At 37.6% G+C, this 26,250-nt stretch overlaps 1 protein-coding gene across 4 annotated transcripts in view; it reads left to right on the forward strand.

Moving 5' to 3' along the window:
- Positions 1 to 26,250, forward strand: part of ctnnd2a (catenin (cadherin-associated protein), delta 2a) — a 464,623-nt gene that overhangs the window by 198,234 nt on the left and 240,139 nt on the right. For all 4 annotated transcript variants that reach the window (XM_088322042.1, XM_088322045.1, XM_088322044.1 and 1 more), the window contains exons 4-7: positions 9,685 to 9,719; positions 9,818 to 9,922; positions 16,168 to 16,340; positions 25,010 to 25,064. In XM_088322042.1, the coding sequence (XP_088178168.1) occupies positions 9,685 to 9,719; positions 9,818 to 9,922; positions 16,168 to 16,340; positions 25,010 to 25,064 (368 nt within the window). The remainder of the gene's footprint in view (positions 1 to 9,684; positions 9,720 to 9,817; positions 9,923 to 16,167; positions 16,341 to 25,009; positions 25,065 to 26,250) is intronic.

The following is a 26,250-nucleotide window of genomic DNA, read 5'->3' on the forward strand; positions in this document are numbered from 1 at the left end:
TCACTGAGGAGTGGAATGAATTCCAACTAATTGTGTGACGACCATAACTCTCCCCATGTCTGGGCACACGACCCCTGGTGAATTATGCAGGTATTCTGTCATTATCCATTACGACCTAAGGTAGCTCACCGCCATGATAGTTTAAAAACAAGACGTATGTTGTTCCTGCACGATGCACTTACCTACCATGCATGCATTTATGAACGCAATTAAAGCGCTGACTCGGGCGACCGCGTGTACAAGTTATCCGTATCCAACAGGGAGCTTTTAAATATCTTGTGCCGTGCGTGTGAGATACTGTAAATACGTGAGCATTATAACACATCACCGTGCCACATTTTTAACACGAATTGATGTTTGTGAGGGCTATCGAAGCTTTTATTAAAAAGAAACAGCGAATAGACTTCATTTATAAGTTTATACAACAAAACATGTTTTTTTTATATACTACAGTTCAATGTTCCCTCTAATTTTCCACGGGTCTGAGCGTTCACACAAAGTCGGTGAGCAACGCTTGAAACAACAGTGAGCAACCATAATCCCAAGTGTGGCAAGATAATTAGTTATCAAACATGTCCAAAACTTGACATCAAGTTACATTTTGCTGAGTTTCCGGCAATGCAAAATTATTTTTCTCTTTTGACAGAATTGACTTATGTACTATTGTAAAGGTTGTACGGCCTACAAACGTTGTTTGTTCTTACAATTCTTTCACAAGATATCCATTTCTCTTTATTTCCTGATATTTTGTTGCATAATATTAACGTTTTGGGGGGCTTATTTAGTCGGTTGTAAGATACAGAACTGTACTTAATCACATTTTTGAGTGGAAGTACAATGTTGGCAACAAGATTCACTTGATATAATTGGAAATTATTTAAATGCAACACAAACTTTTTATCCTTTTTTCGGGTTTTTTTTTTAACTTTTTTTTAATTCCTTTAAAAAAATCTCATTGTGTTTATTTTTTCCGAGCTGTTCCTTTTTTTTTGTTCTCCATTTACTTTTTTCCTACATTTCTTTATTTTCTTTATTTCTGGCTTTTTTCTATTTTTTTTTTTTTCCTCTTCCTTTTGTTTCTTTTTCTCTCAGCTTTTCACTACTTTTTTATTTTGGTATTTTTTTTCTTTTTTGTTCTATCCCCCCTTCTTTTAAGTCATTTTGTGCATAATTGTACTTAATATTTGGTCATGTTGGGATTAAAGAAGCAAAAACAACCTGAAGAGCAGTTTAGGACCCGAAAGAGCCGTTTCCTTTTAGTAAGCCGAGCTGAAGAAGCCAGTTCTTGACATACTCTACTAACTTTACTCAACTTCGTTCGACTTCAAAATACTGCATTTAGGACACAACGTCAGGGGAACCCGTGTATTTTTACCTTCATGCACTGTAACTTTGACTTACGTCGCTTCTTAATAAGTAATTTTGAGCCCTCATTTTTGTGCGCTGGCTAGATTTTCTTGTAAGCCGAGAATGTGCGAGCAGTGCGCAATTGCGCACTTGCAGCGCGCAGCTTCAGAGGGAACACTGCTACAGTTAATATAATGCTTTCTTGCCCTGCCAATCAAATGATGAATATGATGTAGGGTCATTTATTTGTACAGCCGCAGCCCTACTTACGAACGAGATTCTGACAATCGTTTGTAAGTTGAATTTGTTCATAAGTTGCTTTAGTGCACCTGTGTCAAACAGGCGGCCCCGCGGGCCAGATCAGGCCTGCTAAGGGATCGAATCCGGCCCGCAAGACAACACTCAGAGAGGCGCAAGAGAAAAACAAGCTGCAGGTTGAAATAAGTCAAGTTGATGTTGCCAAAGCCAGGTGCCTCGAACAAAGACACTGTACGTGTATTTCTCTCTCTCTCTCTCTCTCTCTCTCTCTCTCTCTCTCTCTCTCTCTCTCTCTCTCATCTCTCTCCTCTCTCATCTCTCTCTCTCTCTCTCTCTCTCTCTCTCCTCTCTCTCTCTCTCTCTCTCTCTCTCTCTCCTCTCTCTCTCTCTCTCTCTCCTCTCTCTCTCTCTCTCTCTCTCCTCTCTCGTCTCTCTCTCTCTCTCTCTCTCTCTCTCTCTCTCTCTCTCTCTCTCTCTCTCTCTCTCTCTCTCCCCCTCTTTTCCACCCCATTTATCCCACTATCTGTCTCTGTCTCTTTCACTCTCTTTTTCTCTTCATTTGTTGCTCTTTGTCTCTTTCTCTCTCTCTCTTTTTAACTTATTTTGCCCTAACTTCCTGTTTTCCTTTTCTCTCTTCTCTTTCTCTCTTCCTACCCTTCGCGCTTTCTTTTCTCTTTTCTTTCCTTCTGCCTTTCTATTTCTCTTTGGATTTCTTTACTCCTCTCCCTTCTTTCCTTTTTATTTCTTTTTCCTTTCTCACAACTCTTCTCTCTTTTGTTTCTCACGCTCTCCTCCCTCTCTCTCTTTTTCTTTCTTTGTCCTGCCCTCTCTCCTTTTCCCTCCCTCTTTCTCTCATTTCTTTATCTCTCTTTTTCTTTCTCTTTAATCTACTAGTCCGGCCCCCGACAGAATGTTTTCTCTATCGTGTGGCCCCCGAGTTAAAATGAGTTTGACACCCCTGCTTTAGTGCTATATTTTGTATGTTTAAGGTTTACACAATTATGTTTAAGGCTTGTATACATAACCTGTATTATTTTAGAGCGAAAAAATAAACATTCAATAAAATAGCATGCTCCAAAAAGATAAATAAAGTGAAGTTTAATTTACTCGTGGAAGATGGGCTTCAAGAGTTAGGCGACTTCCCCCTCTGTGGTAGAAAATGCAGCATCGTCAAACAATGAACTACAGTTTTAGATATGTCCACTGCATGTTGCCAAAACCAGGCACCACAACTGTATTTGGTGACTACCCCTCATCAACCACAGAATATTTGAAGACTCTTATTCCAATTTGTTTTTACTTCAAATACAAGTCATGGATGCAGTCTTTAAAGCAATAAGCTTGTACCGCAAATAATGTAATTTAGTAATATGTACTATACTAAACTATGTTTTTAATCCCTAGAGATGGTAAATTATCAGTTAGCACGGGTCAGCAACCTCTGGCTCTTTAGCACTCTCTCTCTGTCTCTCTGTCTCTGTCTCTCTCTATCTCTCTATCTCTCCTTTGATCTATTTATATATATATTCAGGTAAACATTTGTATTTAAGAATAAATTAAAAGCAAACATTTACATTTGAAATATGAACTCATTTGCACCTAAATTACTGCTTGTGTGCTTATTTTGTCATTTTCCAGTATGCATGAGTTTCCCTGAGTTAAATAAACTTTAGTGGAAATGTTGTTGTTTTTTTTTAATACAAATGCACTGTTAATTAATACTACATTACAATATATTAAAGTTAAGTAAAGGAAAACAAATACTGAGAACCCCCCCCCCCCCCCATTTTATAATTGAATCTTACACCCCTTAAATCAAAATCAAAATTCCATTGTGAATCTCCAAAATATTTCAAGGCCTACAACTAAGGCCATTCATTTACTAGTCTCGACCCATTGAGAGTCGTTTTCCTGCCGTGTGGCCCATGAGCTAAAATGAGTTTGAAACTCCTGATTGAATGTATGTGTAATTTTATATTTTCATGATTTGGCAAGGTGAGGCACAACCTCCCCTGCCTCCCCTGATTGCACGTCACTGGTGCAGTGCTGCAAAAAAGGCTTGAACGAGAAAAAAAGCTTTAAAAAATAAATACATAAATGTTTAGTACCCCGCTGCTTTGTTTTTGTGGAGATGTCCCTTTTTAGTTCTAGCTGTCAGTACTCTCAAAAGCAGGGTGGTTTCAGTCAAGCCTTTGACAACTCACTTCTTTTTTCTACCCTGCTCAACAGAACTGTCAAAACGTAGAAGTTTTTTTAAATTTATTTATTTTCTTTTATTTCAAGCCTTACTGGAAACAAAATACCCGAACAAAAACGCATAATACACAGGAACACATTGGTCTATGTCACAGCAACACCTTTTGTATTTTTGCAGAACATACCTTCAGCTTCTCATATTCACATTAGGTAACACGCACACACATATTGCATAAAAGACAATTTTGAATGACAGGTTGTAGTTATCGTGTCGAGCCTGTCATTGCTGACAATGATAAAGTACGGGTGATGATTGTCAAGGCAACCGTCAGTGGGTGAATTTATATCAGAATACAAAGTGTTTCTGAGCTTCACACCTCACTAGGCCATTTCATTGGCTACTTTTTACTATTTCAACAGATTTAAATTTGCTTGAAATAATATTTATACCTCCAAGACCATAGAGAGCATGAGTGGTTTGGGAACAAAAATAAATGAATAAATCATATTTTTCCATTAACAACTAAATAAATACATTAAGAAAACTGATTAACATTATGGATCTCAATTTTGTAATTGGATTCTATAGTGTGTAACTACTGCGTTACTTTGAAGCTAACTTTCATGAAATTGATTTAGTGGAATTCTAAAAAAATCTATTAAGTCAAGTCAGATGATTGCAAACCACAGACTATCATTACACCATCCCCCGATCTAAAACCTGCATGAGGGCAAGGAAAAACTAAAAAACCTCAACATAAAGAAAATGAAGAAACCTTGAAAAGGGACCGCAAACGAGGTAAACCCCTCTTCCAGGGTGACCAGGCTGTAATGGACATTGATATTAAGATTATTGTTTGAAACAAAAATATCAAGTTTTTAATTATTTGTATTTTCCAAATTGATTACAATATGATTGACCATTTTTTCATATTTTGTTTAATCAAAGTCCCTCATAGCATTTAAAAACACACTTGTTACATAAAAAGTGTTTTTTATCACAAGCAGTAATATCAGATCTCATGAAGTGGCATACTGAGTTTAAATACATGTCAGGACCAGAACCGAAACAGGACCCACTCCCATAACCTTACCACAAGTTTTATTGAAGGAAGAGAAAGTGTTGCGATCATGATTGCTGGATGTGGAGAGCAGGTCGCTCTGAATGCGGAAGTGGATATTCTGTGGCGAGCGATGGCGGTGTCGGGAACGGAAAAACGGGTCAGTAGCCGGGACAAGAGAGCAAAAATTTGGTTGGGAGAGAGTAGTAAGCCAGGACAGGAATAAAAAAAAACGGATCGTAATTCGGGGCGGGAGAGCAGACATGGTCTGAATCAAAAATGTATCGTAATTCGGGACGGGAGAGCAGACGTGGTCGAGATCAAAACAGATCGTAGCGGGAGACAAACAGGAGCAAAAAACGGGACAGGCGAAAAAGGGCTTGCCGTGTAAAAACAGAGATTCGCAGACGGACCGACAAAAGGGGACTGACAGGACAGAGTTTAAATACCGACAGGGAGCCAATCTGTCAACAAGCTGCAGCTGGCGCCCCACGGGCTTGGCCAATTGGGCACCGTGGCAACCGTGACAATACAAACATTTAAATAGTATTTTCCACACATTTTTCCAGTCGGACTTCTAATTCCAGGTACTGGCAAAATGTGGGTAACTATGCCTTTTTACCTAGAAGTGTATCCACTCATGGTTGCAAATAAGTGTTTTGAAGGGACATAATATTCGTGATAGTTTTAGCTGCACTACACTTCGCTTTAGTGAAAGCAAATGCATTTGGCTGCGCAGACAAACACACTTAAAATCATCTCAAAAGGTAAGTGCTGCAAAGCCAAGTGAGGATTTGGCTTTTGAAAGAGGTTGCTGTTTTGTTAGAGTAAAGCCCTTACAATTGAGGGTTAAGGATTTATAAAGGACTTGGGCGCTAAGATTCTTGAGTTCAAATCAATATTATGTATGCATTTCATGAATTATGTTTTTTTATCACTGGGCGGCGCTACACAACAGACAGTGTCTGTTTAAATCAGGGATGGGCAATTATTTGGAATTATTGTGTTAAAAAAGTTAACTAATTGGCTGATCCTGGAGGTTTAGCGATCCTTTTCATTAATTATAAGCTATACATGCGGACATATTGATGTTAAATTTCCAGATGTGATTCTTTAAATAGATTACTTTCTTCAAATTGGTCGAAACACTCACAATTAAAGGAAACTAATACATTAGGTCCCCCTTTTGAGCACTTAATATTGAGCTTTGTAGTATAACTTTAGTTGATTTTTCTTTTCTTATTTTTATATTTTTGTGGTATTTCTAAAGTTCGATTTTTGTTGTAATTTTGTAGTATTTTGGTAGTATTAATGTAGTTATATATATTTTTGTATTTTTATAGTTTTTCTATACTAGTATTTTTGTAGTATTTCCACAGTATAGCTTTAGTATTTTTGTTGTATGACTGTAATTGTATTTTTGTGGTATTTCTGCCGTAATACTTCAATAGTAGTATTTCTGTAGTACATAATTAGTTTTAAAGTATGTCCATAGTAGTATTTTTGTTGTATTTTAGAAGTGTTAACATTTTTGTTGTAGTGTTCTTGTACTGTATTATTATGACAGCAAACATAATATTGTATGTCCCTGTATGCAAGCAATACATTGGATGTTTAGTTTTGTACTATATCTTTCGTAGCATTTCTATTGTAGACACACAAAAGGACAATGGGGACACATTCGGCACCAAGAAACATTGTTTTATTAGTAGAATTTTATTCACTGTTGTTTATTTTGCAATTATATTTTGACCATTTCTGTTTGACGGGCCGGATAAAAAAGCCTGCCGGGCCATATTGCCCACCCTTGCTTTAAAGGAAAGAAACTGGATTTATTATGGCACCATCAAGTAGTAGTCAATCCCCCCTTTCCCTCCCTTCGTTTAGTTTAGAACATCATGTAACCAACTTTAGTTTGTTTAGGTATAGTTCCTAAAACTTCCAGATACATAATAACCATGGAAATGAAGCTTCCAATTATAAAGAAATACAAAGAAGGCACACCCATCAATGCCCTTTTCAGGGACTCATCAGTAGCCTTTATTTTACTTTCTAGCAAATATAGGCTAAAATCACCTTTAATAAAATAGTAATTTTCAGTCACTGAACTACAATAGAATAAAGTGCAAGTAGTGTGCAGTGAAAATAAATAATGATTCCTGGTGTGTGATACAATAATCAATCAAGATCATCTCAGGGGCCCAAGAAGACTTGCTTATGGGGCTGTATGTGGCCCCTTACGCATTAATGACCTAGAACTTCACCAATAGGGGATTAGACAAGTACACAAAAATGAAGCATATGTTAAGATTATTCCATTTATTTTCTATCCAATTGGTATCACAGTTTCCACTTTATGTGTAATCTATAATCTCAATTTCTTATCCATTCCACACCTCTTGTTAAACCTAACTGAATTGGTTGAATTTTAGAGTTACAAAGATAATAATAACTTAAATATAGCATCAGTTATAAACGTGTGTCTTTCCTTAAATGTGCCACAATCCAAAGGCACTCATTGTAAAACTTCAATACTTATATCTGAACTATAAAAACAAATCCAATCTTTACTTTGGGTGCAGTCGTGTTTAATGATGTTTGTAGAGGGCGCTGGGAGAGTTCACTTTTAAGAGTGCCGTTATGTAAAGCGTCTCTTCTCAACAGGATAACTATTTTGAGATAGTGGCAGCCTGTTGGGGTTGAAGTGTTGCGGTATTTCGAGCGGGCGTGCACAACAAAGTAGGATGACTTACCGGGCCTCTCTCGTGCCTGCCAGTCTTGTTTCACTAAAATTTGGGAAATGGCTTTCTATTTCGATTGCAATACAAATGCAAACAAGATAACTGAAAATGTAATGTATTATTTTTATTATTACTTATACCAGCTCGGTGGCCTAGATGGTAGAGCGCCCGCTCTGAGACTGGGAGGTCGCTGGTTCAAGCCTCGTCCGACTCATACCTAAGACTTACAACATTGGTACTCATTGCCTACCTGCTTGGCGTTCAGCATTAGGGGTTGGATTTGGGGGGTTTGGTCACCTAATGACTCCCAACACCACAGTTGGGTTGAGCGAGGGGGCTGGGAATCCCCTCCTCTAAATCGATCTCCCAAAAAGTCAGAAATGACTCTAGCCACCTCCCACTAGGGGGATATGGCTGTGGTATATATATATATATATATATATATATATATATATAATTTTGACTATTATGCACTATGTGGTTGTGTTTTAGTTTTTTTACATTGTTTTAATGTTGTTTTGTGTGTTATTGTTTCAATTCTATTTTAATAGACGTTCATTGGGAGAACATGAGAGGACCCACACATCGGTTAAAAGCCCTCCACTGAGCCTTTTGCTTTCATTACATCTTCTAGGTTACGAAAGAAAATCTGCCCTAGATGTTGGGGAACCAAAGAACAGCAACAACATTGGTTGAGAGTGACAACCAACACTAATGAGATATATTAGTCAAAACATCTAACTGATATCCTATGCGATTTCCTTTGCAGGGATCTCATATTAAAAACAGAATAAACTTATCAGCAATAAATCAAATTGTGTTGATTATTTCGTCATTTACGTAATCGAGGACTAAAACGTTTGCACAATCATGAAATTGAGGGTAGGAATCGGAACAAGTTGTGTTAGTTAAATTTGAATAAAGAGAAGTTAATTAATGATCAATATGTTCTAAATAAATTATATTTTGTTCTCTGTCTGTCAGAGTGTTAACCGCGTAAAATCTGAATACATTATTCTATTGAAATAATTTGCTTAAAAATATATTCGAATCCATAAAAAATATATATTTTGTTGTGTTGGGTGTATTTTAGATATTTGAATATTTTATTGTTTGGCTGTATATTCCAGCCCTATGGTTGTTATATACATTTTAATATTATATTTTATATTTTTTTCTTTATTTGTTTTGATTTGTATTGATTTACCATGAAGTATACCGTATATAGCTTTGGTACTTTCATTTTAATTTATATGGTTTAAACCTTTTCTTTTTTATAAACTTGTATTTGTTTTTATCTATGCACACATACAATAAATAATTTTGTTATTTTTATTTTGTCAAGTCAAGTTGTTTATTTGTGACACCCTTTATCACAAGGAGTCTCAAACGGCTGCACAGACCAAAGATTATTGCAAACTACACCATCCCCTGATCTAAAACCTACATGAGGGCAAGGAAAAAACTCAAAACCTCAACATGAGGTAAATTAAAAAACTTTGAGAAGGGACCCCACATGACGTAATCCCCCTTCCAGGATGACCAGGCTGCAACGTATTTTGCAATGACAAACAGCACACAGATATTGTCACTGTGAAATGTGGGTCATTCAAAGCTATATAATAGAAGTGTGTTTCAGATCTAGATTTAAACATTTCCACTGAGGTTGCATTTTAGCTAAAATCGGGGTAATGTGATCAAACTTTCTTGTCTTAGTTAAAAGCCTCACATTTTATTCTGATCATCTTTTTACATGTTTTTTCACATGGCTTTGTACATTTTTCCATCCTTTACACTCTGCAGTTCTATTATTGTCGCTTCATTCATTCAGATTATGATCAAACTCTTTTTAAAATGCTCCCACCTAAATACCATGTTTGTTTTAATGATTCATAACCAAAAAATATTTGGATTTAAACCGTATTACGTCTCCAGTTTCTGCTTAAGGGGAAAGCAATGTTTGATTCTAAAGTGCCCACCCTTTGCCGTATGACTCATTTTCTTTTATTTCTAAAGCCTTTTGTCAGCTATTAAATTGTGCCTCTTCTTAAATTCTATTTGCTTTCATCCTTCTCTTGCAGTTCGACAGATGAACAGTTTCGTTGGAATGCTCAAGGTAATTTCGAGTCTTTATTACAGATCGCATTATACAAGTATGCATTGTTCCTGTACTGGCTCACTGCTACACTCATGGATCTTGTTTTACTTTCTCAGCTGATGGCCAAAAGGATATCGAAGATGAGTTGACCACCGGCTTGGAGTTGGTGGATTCTTGCATCCGTTCCCTCCAGGAGTCAGGAATCCTTGATGGTGTGGACAGTAAGGCTCAATTGTATTACTCTCCCTTCCACTCAATTTCACCACTTACTGTAGCAAAACTCGTTTACAACGAGGGGAAGATAATCCAAATACTCTGCGGAGAGTGGAGAGTAAGGTGATGAAGTGAAGGACTCAAGCCCCATTTTCACTGAGTCAGCCTTGGGGTGACCTAGCTTCTAACTAGCCGCGCCTCCTCTGCATTAACAACCAGCTGTAAGCTATCTTAAGTTAGATGTGTTATAAATTGTGTTTTGATATGGAACGTAGATACTTGGAGAGGGCGCTGGGAGACGAGGAAAAGCATAGTGTCGAAGAATAGGTAGTTGCACCTGATGAGGAAGAATAAACAAGTGAAGTGCAGTTCTATTATAATGACATACTTGTTTATTTCACAAGCTAAAACCCATGGGGTTAGAAATAACTTTGCACTCGAGGTATAGAGTGGTTTTCCGATGCTTTTTCTTTGATGGTAACTCCCAAATAGCGTTAAAAAGACAAAACATTTAAACATACCTCCCAAGGACCAAATATTACAATGTATTGTTGTAACAATTTCTAATGTTTTGAAGGGATTTAAATTGAAAAAGGAATGGGCGTTTGTCACGTATGGTACATAACAACAAATACAGCCTAAAGTGATGACATTGTAAGCAAGAAGTACATTTCACATAGGGAGGGGAAACGTAAACTACACAAAGTGGATATGTCAAAGGGCAAGTAATGGGATCGGTCCTAAGTGTGCCTATCTCCAAAAAGTATCCCTTAGAGCCAAATTATTGCTTGAAACATTTCAAAGATAACTTTTTTGGCATTTATTTGTATTTATTTTCTGGGGTGATACTTTATTAAAAGCAAATCTATATTTTTTTATATTTATTTGTTTAATAAAGGCCCATTTTAAAAAATGCTTGTAGGGGAAAAATAAACCTATGAAGGAGTTTGTTTGCAAACGCTCCCGCTGCGTTGCTCCGGCACATATCGCACAAGCATCTCAATGTGCGTTTGCTGATAAATTCAATTCATCGCGTGGTGAACGCGCTACAGAAAAGAAACGTGAAATTGACTCCATTTCACGAATCTTAAAACTCATCTTTCATTCATACCCGTTATCAATTTGCACACACACACACAATCACACACATGCTACCAAGCATACATACATGCATTTAACTCGAATTCAACCTCGCCGTATAAAAGAGCTACAAAATCCCTGCAGACAGAAACAACCCGCTTTATAACTTGTTTTGAAATAAAACATGTACAGTAGAATTTTCTCCAACATCCCCACGACTGCATTTGTAACATGGATACACACAGAGCAGCAGTAAATAATTAATGATACGCAAGGCATGGCATGGGGATGGGATATGACAAGTGTTTTTTGATGGCAGCAGGCAGTTTTTAGACAGAAAATCAACGCATGATAGGAAATGAGGATTGGAAATTAGACATATGTTTTTTAGACCAGGGCTTGGCAAAGTTTTTAACTCGGTCTGTATTAAAAATGAAGAGAACCTTTTAGCAGAGGAGCTGTGCCTGGGAAAATTACTGTTATATTGATTTAATGTACTGTATCTGTTGATTCAGTCTCACAATAAGGATAACATTTGATACCATGTAGTCAAAAACACAATGCAATAATTCAAGCTCGAACATGTTATATTTTTAGTGAACACTGTGTGAAGCTTTTTTCAATAAATAAAATATGTACATTTCAAATACAACTAGCGTTAAAATATACCACGTATACTTGCATATACGTATACGTAGCCAGTCCTGATAAACTAAATTCTAAGAAGAGGAAACTTTAAAACATTTTCAATGATTGGTATGTTAGTATTTTCTTCAATGGAAAAGCCGGCCTTGACTCACAAAAAGTTGAGACACACTGCTATAGAATTAACGGTCTTAGTTGTCATTGTTAAAAACCTACTGTTAGTCATGACCGGAACCGGAGGAGAACCCAAATGAGTGACGTTTCTCACACAAGCTTTTATTTTACCGAAATGGGGAAGTCATGCACGTTAAACACAAAACGCCAGTGATTCGGCGATCGCTGGGCGAAAGAAGAAAGACAGAAGTCTGGCGTGGAACAACAGAAAGCAAGAGCCCAACGAGATCGATACCGGTTACACGAGCCGATACCGGACAGATGATGCCGATACCGGACAGAATGGGATTGGAAGGATTGATAACAGATATAGCAGACTGGAGATGGATAACAGACTGGACGAGAATGACGGGCACAATACCAGACACTGGAGACCGGAGACCGAAAACAAAACAGGACGAAACAGACGGGATCGATACCAGACAGGATACACAAACGAGATTCCGGACAGAGTCAAAACCCATGTCTTGCGGGTTGCAAAGGTTTGTTGACGCACTGACAAAGGGTGAGTGACAGCACCGAGTTTAAATAGAAGGGAAGCCAATCTGTCAACGAGCCGCAGCTGGCTCCAATTGGGCACCATGGCAACCGTGACAATCTTTTACAATGGGATAAGACATGGCACTACAGGACCAGCTCAGTAGCCTAGATGGTAAGGCGCCCGCTTTGAGACTGGGAGGTTCGGGTTCGCGCCCCGGCCGAGTCATTCCTAAGACTTAAAAAGTGGTCGGCGGCGCCCTCTGTTGGCTGCGGCTGCATCGGCTCGCTACAACGGGTCAGGTGCAATCGACATTTCGTTCTGTGTACATTGTTACACAGAATGACAATACAAGGAAATTATTATTATTATTATTATTATAAATAAGTAATAGGGATTTAAAAGAGAAAACTACTGTAAAAGAGTACCAGGATGAAAACATATTTACAAGGTAGTGCTTGGAGACTAGCCTAAGTTGTTAGTGCACTAAAATAATATTGCAATGTTGAAAAGTACAATAATTCCCAAAAAGTCAATAAATAAGATATAAATAACCATTTGTTCTATACATATATATCAATATGTATATATACGTTTTTTTTTTAAAAGTCCTGTGCGCTTGTTTTAAGGTGCTGGTGAATTTTGAAGCTATAACTAGTAGACTAATAAAGACCTGTGCTTGTTAGTTTCATTTTGGCAGTTTCATTGACATTTCTTGTATGATGACCTTGTACATATTTGAATAAATATGTCGAATTTTGATCCTGTGCGTTCAGAGCTAAGCATTGCACCGCTTCCTTGCCCTTACTCGCATATTTCATTCATGTGGTGCATCCGCCTTGAGAGCGGTAATTAAGCACATCACAGGCGTATCAGTCTTTTTGTCCGAAATGAAAAGAGACAGCAACGGAGTAAAAATAGTCAGCCGATGAAATAAATATGAGTGATGGGAGCAGATTTCACAAACCTAACTGCCCTTGAATAAAACACAATGTGATATAAACTCAAAAGCAGCTGTCCACACTACTGGTTATTGAGAAGGTTGATGACAACTGTTTCTGTCACTCACATTTTCCAAATTCGATAACATCGATTGAGTATTGTAATGCTATAAAGGCATTCATTTTTGATGACTTGACGATAAATGCTAGATACCACCCAAAAACGATAAATCTCGAAAGCTTATTGTTCATGTAGTATGCAGGGTTGGGTAGGGTTACCTTAACTTGATAACTTTCAATTACTTTTGGATTACTCTGATACCAAATATGCTAATAAAAGACAAAAGAGACTAAATATGAATAAAATGATGACTCACAACACGTGGTAAGCTTTCTCTCCTGGCTTTGATCTCTTTGATCTCCGGCAACACTAACATAAAATGCGACAGAAACAAAATTAAAATAAATCCAAACAGCTTGCCAACATCATTTTTGCCGTCCATGTATTCCGTTACTCCCCAAGCCTGCACAAAATTTAGTAATTGTATTCATATTTAGTTTATTTTGTCTTTTATTAGCATATTTGGTATTGGAGTAATCCAAAAGTAATTGAAAGTAATCAAGTTAAAGTAACCCTACCCAACCCTGGTAGTATGTCCGATACCACTATCTAAAAAAACAGTACTATTAGAAGTAATTCCTTTTTAAATACATCCACAGTATCAATACCAACAGTTCCGCACACTACAGACACTTTATTACTTTCCCGGCACTTAAAACTGTGTTTTATCTTATTTTTATATTATTGCCTTAACTCATCTCAAGTTAATCTTGTATTTTTTTCTTTTTAATATTCGTAATATCATTTTATGTATGCATGTATGTCGTTTCTTAGTTTTATTACGCTGGCAACTGTGCGGACAGCAAAGTACGTTTCATTCTGCATGGAATCGTGGTTCTTTACTGTGCATATGACAATAAACACTTTAAATCTTGAATCTTGCAAAATATAATTACAGACGTGAGCATGATATATGTAATGACTTGAATAATAATGTAATTTCTTCAACTTGATACCAATGAGGTTTGTGTCAGGTGACACACAGTCAGATTCAGAATATAAATCAACCTAAATCTGTCAAGACCAGAACGGAGACAGGACCCACTTGCGTTATGTTTCTTTCAGTTTTATAGGAAAAAGGAAAGGGTTGCACCCACAATCCGGTGATTGCTACGCGCGGGAAGCAGATCCTCTGAGTGCGAAAGTGGGACATCCGTGGCGAGCGATGGCAGTGTAGAGAACGGAAAAACGGATCAGTAGCCAGGACGGTTATAGCAAAAACGTGGTCGGGGTCGGAAACGAGTCGAAAGCCAGGAGAAGAGAGTAGACGTGGTTAGGATAAAAAAACGGGTCGAAGCCGGGGAACAGACAGGAGCAAAAACAGGTGGGAGTCATTTTAGGCTTGCCTAAAGTAAACTGAGGTTCGCAGACGGACTGACACAGGTGACATAAAAGGAGTGGGTTTAAATAGGGACAGGGAGCCAATCAGAGTCTGAGGCAGTTGGGGCCAAAGGAGCGGGCACAGGTAATCATGACAAAATCATATTTATCATTTGACACAGCTAGAAAACAATATATAACTTAAAGCTCAGAAAAAACAATGTTTAATTGGCTTACCTTTTCTGTTTCTTAAAATGTCATGAAATGATGAGTTCCCGATCATGAAATGGTTCATTAGGTCATATTTGCTGCTGTTTTTAGTATTGCTAGCTTTACCCATTTAAATACCTGGTATCTGTATTAGCAATTTGTTTGTTTTTAGTATAATCGGGTAATCAGGGTAAATTATAGAAATGAGTGGTTATAAAGCTCTTTAAATCAATTTAATAATGTCTGCCTATTCAAATTAACAGTACCATGTAGAAAAATGAAAAAAAAATCTTCTCACCTGACTGTGATTACGCTGACTCTTTATAATGAATGCTTGGACAACACACAGGGTTGGGTCATTGCCATTTCAATGCCACTTCCATCTTGTGATCTATTATCCTATCAGTTTTTTTTGTTGTTGTTTTTTGTTTCTGGTTTAGACTCTTCGATAGTGGGTTTGATACCTGGTTTGTTTTTGTTTGTTGTTCAGTTTTTGTTTTTTTTTGGTCACAAGATACCATTTTTGTGTGGAGAACTCTTGCCTTCATTCCGACCTCCCTAAATTGTGTTTCACCTCTACAACTGAAACCCCTAATTCATTCTAATATTAAGTTAAGCATTACACTCTTTTTACGATCTGACTTTTCAATATATCAGTTTTCTGCATCTAAGTAGGTCATACAAACGCACCTAACGTGGGTGGATGTTGTCAGTGATGTTGACTTGTAATTGTGAAACAAAAAAAGCAAAAAATGTCATTTTGTGATATGTTTGGGGCGCTTTTGGCTTGAAGAATTCTTAAATAATTGCGACTACCGAGCTGCCTGAGGCGCAAAGTCAGTCAGAGCAGCTTCAAAAAGCCGTTATTTCCCAATTCCTCGGCAAAGTATAAGATCCATGCGTCGCGGAAAAGGGTTCAAATGGAGGTTTGTTCAAGTCGACAGAACAAGGTAACTTTCAAGGCGGGAACGCGTCGACGCGACTTCTTCTTTTCAACCTTCCTCCTCCTCGTCACCCTCCTCATCCTCACCCCTTCCCATGCTCTGCGTTCCTGTTTCTCTTTCCCTCCGCTAATAAATTATGTATGCCATCTCCAACTCACAGAGTGCTGCACTGCTGCACTATCTGCTCTAAATTGTTCGCTCTCTCCCTCGCCAGCTCCTTGCCTCTCCATCGCGTCCCTTCATCCCCCGCTACTCTTTGAATCCCTCAACCCCTCCCCACATGCACGCTCGCATGACAAACTCCAAACCCCATCCCACTGACTCCCGTCTCCATCCTCAGGACCGACGCTCCTCTCCCAGAGTTCTTTGCAGCTCAACTCCACCCCGGAGGCTTCGCTCCAGTACTCTGCCAGCTACCATAGCAACCAGACCCTCGCCCTTAGCGACAACATCTCTGCAGCATCTCCTCAGCGCAGCGGGCAAGTTGGGGGAGCCGTGCACAGCTATAACCAGGTAGGAAATTCTCCGGGCAACATCGAAAACAACATGGCGGACTGTTTTAAACTTACGTGTCACTTTGTCGATACTTGGAACACTTGATGTGTAGTTCGCTAACAAAACAGCTCGAATAAGTGAACGACGGGAGCCGGCTCCCCACCAATCAAAAGCCGGGTACCCTCAATCTGCTTTATTTTCTCTTGTTATTGGTTAAAACCCATGTTCACAAGGGTTCTGAGCTGTTGACTTTAAGTCTGCCGATTATATAAAAGGTTATATAGATTTTTTTTTTTTAATATTCATTTTTTTTCCTGTAGATCTGTAAATAATTTAATTTCTGTTTCTTGGTTTTTCAGATACACGGTGTTAAATATAAAAAAGTTGATTATTGTACTTCATAATTTATTTTTTGTTGCATGGAATTTAGTATTCTGAATTTACAATTTGGTGTGTATTTATCAGAGATCCTCAGTGTAAATACAGAAATTAAACATATGAAAATGTCACCACTAGATATATATATACGGTGTAGTGCAACCAAAAATGAGTGTTAAAAAGCACAAGGAAGAATACAAACTACGAAGAGTCAAAGTGACCAAAACACAACATTATTTTCCGTGACTTTTTTTGCCTAGCCAAAGAAAAGAAAATGGAAAAAAGAAAAAGAAATGGAAAGAAAGAAGATAAATGGGAAAAAAACTAAAAGGAAAGAAGGGAACAAGATAAAAGGAAAATAATGTAAGAAAAAAAGGAAAAAGGCAAACAAAGAAAGAAAAATCTGAAAACATGAAAAGGATAAGAGAAAAAAAACTGAAAATCGGGGACAAAATACATAGGAAATAGAAAAGGGGATGTAAGAAATCAAATAGATAAAAATAAACTTGAAATAGAACATAAATATAACACTTAGAATGAGCACACAAAAGTGGAAAATTTGTTTGCACTACGTTTTTTGTGGGAAAAAATAAATACATAATAAAATTATGTTAACTGGGATGGGCTCCAGCACAGCCGCAACCCTACTGAGGATAAGCAGTGCAGATAATGGATGGATGAAACTAAGTGCAAAAAAAAGAAAATGAAGGTAAAAAATGTTTGAGGTTAGCCTTGGCAGCAAAATGGAAGCCAATCATGTCAGCTCCCTCTAGGTTAGGATCATATCATGTGCTCATTATTTAATCCATATTTATTTTGTGTTATTTTTTTCAAGTAAAGTTATTCCTTTGTTTTTGGTAGTTATATCTTATCAAACTCAGCTGATAAGGTTTCTAGCAATCTGTGGAAGAGCTTGTTAATAATACTAGTGAATTGAACTCTTTATACTGGAGCAGAGAAAAACTCCAAAAACATGCAGGACATGTGGCCCTCGAGGACTGGGTTTCTCCACCCGTTTTATATTTTCCAAACACATTAAAAGCTGTTATTAAGGAGACAGGTAATAAGTGCTTCACCCACGCACAATTAAGACCGATCAAAAGTGCCCGGCGAGTCTTGTGTTTATGAAGACTTGAGAAATAAAGCTGCCGTGGAATTGGCATCATAACCACAGCAGTGCGTTAATGAAGAGTAATATTGTATGTCAGCTTCTTCAAGGTGATGTATTATTGCCATGGATATTCTTATTTTGCCCATGGGGGGCCTCACAAACAGTCACTGAAATGCCTGTTTGCTTTTGTTTGTTGTTGTTCGTATACAATTGTGATCAGGACCACGTCTTTATCGATGAACATAAACATTTCACTATATTCATTATTATGAAATCAGAGGAAAATATATCATTCTTTGCAAACCCTTTGGTTGTAGGAACACTGAAGAAAGCATAATTAGTTTGAACTATAAATATCATATAAACTTTGCAAAAATTATTTGATAAATGAGATCAGGTACTCCCAACACAAGGGAAAGACCCATTGACAGAAAAAGTATGCTATTTTCAGTTATTCACGGTTTACGGATCCCTTAACCGCCAGGGCTCCACTTGCTGTGGCGTGTTTTGGGCAAGTACAGCCTGGCGGCGCTCATCTTTCTCAAGTAATACATATTTTAATGTTTAAAAAATGTGGCTTGCAGTTAGTCCGACCAGAGCATAGACCTTCATTAAACACCTATTTACAGTATATACTGTTTAATTAGGTAACTATCTTAAAATAATTGGATCAACACCGAACGGTTGAACGATTATACAACAATGCGATCAACACCAGATATCTGTACAAAAACATTTCCAAGTTTGGGCAAGACTGATTATTTCAACTTCCCGTCTCACAAGCTTACTCTTACATACGATTCACCTTGCGTTGAGACACTGTCCTTAAAAACTCATCCAACTCTCACATTCTTTTCAACGACATTCCCCTTTTGATGATTTAAAATCATCAACTCAAGTCTTCCTTTGGCTAGTTTTTTCCCCAAGCTTTCTCAAACCTATAGAACGATACATACCATGAGTCCCATCCGGTTCAGGTCCCAAGTCCAATTGTTGCTCAAGTCTGTGACCAGTTCAGGTCAGAGATTCAAACCCTTTTTAATACTTGTAGTTTGTGTGGTCTATTACTCAATAATTGCCCATTGTCTTCCCTTTAGGACCTTAGTATATCAATGCTATTGGTGTTTTTTCTAGTTTTTTTGTTAAAAAAAGAAAGAAGAAAAATCACTGAATGTGTTTTGTAGGTTTGATATTTTCTAGATTCCCCATGATTTTGGTGCATAATTCCATTCTCGCTTTTTTTTTATGTGGCATTGAAATGCTTTCTTGTCTTTTCCCCCCTCTTCAGCTGGAATTGCTGGCTGTGTATTTCTCTGGCTTTGTGTGTAATCGCCCCCCGTGTTTTGGCATTGTCAGTGTAATTGGGCCAGAGCTGTCAGAAAGGGTCATGGATTGACTTTTTTCCAGCTAGTGCTGCAGCTCAATGGCCAGGTGGGGCCTATAGGCATGTGCCGCATATACACGTTTTAATTGTCCAGTGTTTCCAGCAGTGATTCTCTCTCAGATCTTGTTTTTACATTTGGTAATGTGAGCACACGAAGACGTTTAGAGTAAGACTGAGACGTCACTTCAAGCTGATTCAGAGATAGGTAGAAAGGAGCAGTGTGGTGGTGCTTTTCTGCAGCGTATTTATAACCCTGAGAGGGTTTGCTTTAATAATACATGACTACATGGCACCTCAACGATACGGCACTGTTTTAGTGACAGAAGTAGTCCAGCAAAGGTGAGAACAAATACGATAGCTTCCCAATGATTTTGTTTTTTTTGAAGCTCTTCATTCAATATATAGATAAATCTATCCATCTATCCATCTATCCATCTATCCATCAATCAATACATCAATCTAACTATCTATCTATACATCTATCTGTCTATCTATCAATACATGAATCTATCTATCTATACATTGATCTATCTATTTATCTATACATCTATCTATCTATATATACATCTATGTATCTATACATCTATACGTCTATCTATACATCTAGGCTACATATATATGGACTAATAATTTATCTAACCAGGATGTATTATATTTATATTGTAAAGATAGATCTATCTATCCATTTATCTATCTATCTAGGCCTCATATATATCCTCCAAAAACGTGCAATTGGAACCATACACAGGGTAGGGTATCGGGATCGTAAAAATATTTTATTCCTGCAGTCCAAATTATTAAAATTGGATGATTTTGTAATTTTTTTCACTTCACAACTGCTGTTTAAGGTCAAAACATCCAAAAATGATTAACTCTGAAAGAGGGAAGTTATAACTGTAGTGAATTCAAAATCCCAAAGGCGAGAACCACCAGGATAAGTATGTGTGTGTCTGTGTGTGGAGTCAAACTTTGGAACAATTTACTAGACAATATCAAACAATGTCCAAATATTCACCTGTTCAAATCTAGATACAAAAAACAATATTGGCAGAATACAGAAATGAAGATAATGGGGTATGAGTGATACAAGAGATTGGAAATACTGCGTTTACAACTAGAGTTAACCTTGTTGTTCTTGTTACTATTATTATATCATAACTGTTATTATTGCTATTGTTGTTATTATCATTGGTGTCACAATGTTATTTAGTGACTAGTAGCATTATAACGTTAAACGATGGGTACTACGATTATTAGTGTATACAATATGTAAAATATTGTTATTATTATAACTATTGATATCCGACCTATTTAATGTGTATATCCGTGAGATTTTGTTGCATTTAGACACAAAAGAGGAGCTATCTGTAAAATGTAATTAATAGGGAATATGAAAGGGTAGGGAAAATAAGCTTCTGCTTCTTACTATCCATTTTCGAACAAGTTATGTTAACACTATTTTTGTTGATGAGTCATTGTTTCTGTCCTGTTTTTATTTTTTAATGTTTTAAATAAAGTTTTTATTTATTCATTCATTCATTCATACAAATGTAAACTATCTAACTAGGCTACATCTAGCAGCTTCATTTATTGGGAATTCATTTGCATGGATGTACTTGTAAAGTTTGGACCTCCTACTTAAAAGAAAATCTACAAACAATAGAAATGCACAACTAATTTATTGCTGAATGCTCCTAAAACAATTCTTTTGTAGGTGTTGTTGTTTTTTTTTAGGTTTTTGAGTTTGCCCTCATGTAGGTTTTAGATCAGGGGATTGTGAAATAATAGTCTGTAGTTTGCAAATAGTATGTGGTCTGCACAGCCCTTTGAGACTCCTTGTGATTAAGGGCTGTACAAATAAACATGACTTGACTTTTTATAAAAAAAATATTTATATATTTGCAGTTGTCTTGACTGTAGGATGAAAAGTGTATACCTTGTTTAAACCCCTTTTCAATGCGGTTGAAGTCCTCAATTTTAGCTGCCCAACTTGGAGCAAGGAATGTTTGCTGAGTACAAAGACCGCATTTATTTGCTTATTTATTTATTATTCCCCCAGACACGCCGTTTGTCCATGCATGCAACTCTACTTTTAGATGCAATTCATTCTTGCCGTTAATTGAGGTGACCCACCCAAAAAAAGTTGTTTTTTTTGTTATGTAAGGCAGAATGAGAAAACGCCATTGCACCAAGGTGGCTCAGGGACAATGTGCTTCCTTCATAATCTATTATAGCTGCTCGGGTGGGTAATAAGGTATCTGGTTCACCTTTATGGCTTTAAGTATCAACATAAGGCTCAGCTGAGCAGCAGCATATGTTCTCTCCCTCTACTTCACCGCTGTGTGTGAAAACCAAAGCAACATGTTCTCGTGAGAATCTCGTAAGAAATGATGCCAAATGTTTCAGCTTGAAGGTTTTTCAGCACTAATTGTTTCCCCGCCTACGACAAACAACCGATTGAGTGCTGATTTGCAACATAATGACACGATTTACTCGGAGTAATTACCAGTTTGGATTTGTTGGGCCTTAAATGGACATTGTCAAATCAAGTCATGTTTATTTATATAGCCCTTTATGACAACAGATTATTACAAACCACAGACTATTATGACACCATCCCATGATCCAAAACCTACATGAGGGCAAGGAAAAAATCTTGAGAAGGGACCGCACATGAGGTAAATCCCCCTTCCAGGATGACCAGGCTGCAACAGATGTTGCAATAACAAATAATGCACAGATATTGTCAATATGAAATATAGGTAATTCATAAGCTATATAATGGAAGTGTGTTTGAAGCCTTGATTTAAACAGTTCCACTGAGGCGGCAGATCAGATCTCAGTTGGGAGATCATTCAACAGGACCGGGGCCCGAATGGAGAATGCTCTCGAACCTGCCGATCTCTTCTTGGCTCTTGGGATCACTAGTAGACCAGCATTTTCAGAGTGAAGGCTCCAGACCGGAACATAGGGGGGAACTAAATCTAAAAGATGTGAGGGATCAAGTCCATGCATGATTTTGTTTAATACCAACAGAACAGTGTGTTTTAAGCCTAGATTAAAACGGTTCCACCGAGGTTGCAGATCAAATCTTTGTCTGGTTTGAAAGCCACCTGTAACCTACGATTGCAAAATCCATCACAAACATGATTTGAACCTAGCAAAGTTACACCTTACATGACTGTAATTTTGTTACAAATCATATTGCAAACCACTAATTCGTGGAGAAAAAAGGAGTTTCAGAATCACCCAGGTAAAAATGAAACAAACGATAGGACCTCATGTAATAAATCACTGATTGGGCGAGAAAAATAAAGGTCATTGTGTAATATTTGGCACATCCTAGTGGTTAGAAAAATGTAATTTTTTAAAGGGACATTTTTGTTGCTCCCTGTGGTCGGGAAAAAAATCCATTAATTAAAAAAAAAAACATTGATTTGAACAAAAAGCCAAAAATATATCATCTATCGTATTCACCTGATTTTTTTTTTAAGTACTTGTACATCAAGAAATTACCTTTTATATTACGTAACGTAAGCCTCACCAAAATGCAAAAACTATCAAAACAATGAGGTTTGGTCACTTTGAGCTCCTGTAGATTATTTCTTGTGCTTTATAGCTCTCATTTCAAGTTGCACTACACAATACAGTGATAGCTAGTGGTAAAATGTTGCGTAGGGTGGTTTAGTTTGTCAAAACAGGAAATAGGACGATACAGGGGGAATACTGAACGCTTATAAAGCTCCAACAATACGAGAACTTTTCCTCATCTTGCTGTATTATCAAACATTTATTCTAGTAAAATATAATATATTCATATATTACTCTCTAAAAATGAGCTAATTCATATGATCTAATGTTTTGGTTTACCAAAAAAAGAAAACTACTTGAAACAATAATCCAAATAATAATCAAAATGGTCCTATTTGTCAGATTACACCATGTCTTTTTTCATTTGATTTCAAACATACTACAAAATACTTCATATTTATCATTTGTTTGTTTAGTTAATAGTGTCGTCCGAGTTTACCAGAAGAATAAGTTGATTAAATACAATAAAATTATGGTAACACGTTTGTATTTGGTGCCAGAATTATGCATTTAACAGCCTTAAAGAGACATTGTGTACTATTTAGTGCCTCCTAGTGTTAAATAAAACAACAACTTTATTATAAGAGATTGAAATATTAACCAAAAATACATATCATATAGAGGTTTTCTTCCTTATTACTCTCAATAAATTGGCATTTATTTTACATAACACGAGCCACCTAGGGCAGCACGGCAGCACAGTTCTGAGGTCATGAGATCAAACCTTCCTGTGTGGAGTTTGCATGTTCTCCCCGTTTACTGTGGTTTCCTCCCACATTCCAAAAACATGCATGTCAGGTTAGTTGGCCGGTCCAAATTGTCCCTATGTGTGAATGAGTTAGTGAGTTGTCTGTCTCTGTGTGGCCTGCGACTGGCTGGCAACCAGTTCAGGGTGTCCCCTGCCCACTGTCCGGAGATGACTGGGATGGGCTCCACCACCCCCGCAACCCTACTGAGGATAAGCGGTGCAAATAATGGATGGATGGATGGATGGATTGATCTGCCACCTGTAGATAGTTTTTCTAATTTTTATAACCAACTGAATGACTATGGCAGCACAGCTACGCAGTGGTCAGCACGTGTGCGGCACAATTCTGAAGTCATGAGATCGAACCTCCTGTGTGGTGTTTGAATTTTCTCCCCATGCGTGGGTTTCTTCCGGGAATTCTGGTTTCCTCCCACATTCCAAAAACATACATGTTAAGTTGATTGGACGGTCCAAAATTGTCCCGAGGTGTGAATGAGCACGTGAGTTGTCTGTGTCTGTGTGCCCTGCGACTGGCTGGCAACCAGTTCAGGGTGTCCCCTGCCCACTGCCCAAAGATAGCTGGGATGGGTTCCAGCACCCCCGCGACCCTACTGAGGATAAACGGTGCAGATAATGCTTGGTTGGTTGGTTGGTTGGTTGGAATGATTATATTTTACCCATCTTATATTGTAAAATAATACAATTGAATCAAACAAGTCCTGCCAGAGTTGCAGTAAATATTGTTTACATACATAAATAAACGCTAAAAAGCACAACGAGGAAACCAACTCTGTCTGTGGTTTATTTGATGATAAATTGGACATTAAATGAGTACATTGTAAATTTTATGTTAGTACTGTGTTCATAGTTTACCGTGTCAATAAATTATTTTAATCATTTACGCACATATTCAACAGTGTTTGTCACTTACAATGTTTAGTTTGAGCTGTGAAAAAGCAAATTACACTTTAATACCATGTATTTATTGCACTATACACAAATAAATTCTGTATGTTATGTTTTTTAGATTTATCTTGACTTTGGTGTCCTAAATATTGAGTGACAGGGTCGATGTGACAATACATGACGTTTAATATGTTAATACGAAAATCCTTTGTAGTTTTTTTCCTCTACTTTGAGTAGGTGGTACAACAAGGCTTAATGAGAGATTATTTACCAGTTCGTCGTCTCCTTTTCCAAGAGTCTGTTTGAATCCCCATCTTTTTTTCCGGGGGGATTTCATTACGTTCTCAACCAAGTTCACATGTGACTGAAGTCATTGTGTATAAAAGTTTAAAGTATGTCTTTACTACCCGCTACCCTTTCTCACTTATGGGTTTGCTCTACTTTCTTTTCCCCTTACCATTCTATTAACTCTCCTACCCTTGCATCGCCCATCCCTTCCCCCCCTCACTTGGTAATTATTCATCACTCTTTTCCCCTTCCTCCTCCGTATTCCTTCCACAAACCCCCAGGTGACTTCGAGCCGTGCAGCCCAGCAGCAACAATCACAAAGTGGGGCAGGGTCTGGTGAGTATTAACCCTCTCCTTTTGTTTTGTCTCCGGTCAATTAGTCGTTTATATTATTTTATTATGTTCATTAATCAAGCTGACATTGCATGACATTTTGCAAGAGTTGCTCAAATTTGACAGGACTGACAGCATGGATTAGTTTTAGGGCATAGTTTGCAACACTCGGCTGTAAAACCTGACACTTAAAGGGACATTGTGTATTAAATGACCACTAGATCAATGTTTCTCAACGGGTCTGACTTCAGGACCCCCTGTCCTACCCTAATAACAAGCCGCGACCCAAATAAAGACAACATTGACAGATATATATTCTTTTCTTTTAAATAAAAATCAACAGCCAAAACCGAAACGACTTTACGTTTAGTATATACTCACGTACAAGCCCACATCCTACAAAATGTTAGCGACCCCCTAAACCTGCATTAAAGTAGACTCATCCTAGAAGAAATGCATACCAAAAATATTAACAAAATGCATGACAAAATAGAATACACAATGAAATACGTAATAGAAGATACGACAAAGTAATGCATCTTTATACAAACTACACTACAAAACACACAACAAATTACGAGACGAAAACCACAAGAAAACTAATGTCAAATATACTATCTATCTATCTACCCTGGTCATATCCCTCGGGAGGAGAGACCGACAGCAAGACAAACACATAAGCAAAAACAAAAACAATAAAAAATGGAAAAGTAGCAAAAACACACACACAATTTTGGGGGGACCATGGCCAACCCAAATGCCCAAACACCCAAACAAGCTAAGTACCTCTGAACCCAAATTAGTCTTGCTTTCGTCCCTTGAGATGAAACGGGATATAAGAAAGCGGCCATGTCAATCAGGTTAGGGTGACATAACACACTCTTCTGTTCAACAGCAGCTTTCACTGGTTTACCCCTGCCACATCATACAGGTGCCCTTCCCATCCCTTAGCACGTGTCTAGACATCCCACTATCCTTTCACAACACCTCTCCACTCATTCCTATCACCAACAAGAGCTCTAGCTTCCACTATCCTTAGACCTCTTTCCTGCAGTGCACTCATAACACCATCCATCCACATCAATCGCAGCCTTCCTCTTAGTCTCCTTCCATTTACTTCTGCGGTAACATCCATGACAAAATTCATGGCAAAATAAATATCAACATAATAAATGACCGCACACCTAAA

This window comes from Urocampus carinirostris, chromosome 18, assembly GCF_059441175.1.
Source record: "Urocampus carinirostris isolate Australia breed hairy pipefish chromosome 18, RoL_Ucar_1.0, whole genome shotgun sequence".
NCBI classification, from domain to species: domain Eukaryota; kingdom Metazoa; phylum Chordata; class Actinopteri; order Syngnathiformes; family Syngnathidae; genus Urocampus; species Urocampus carinirostris.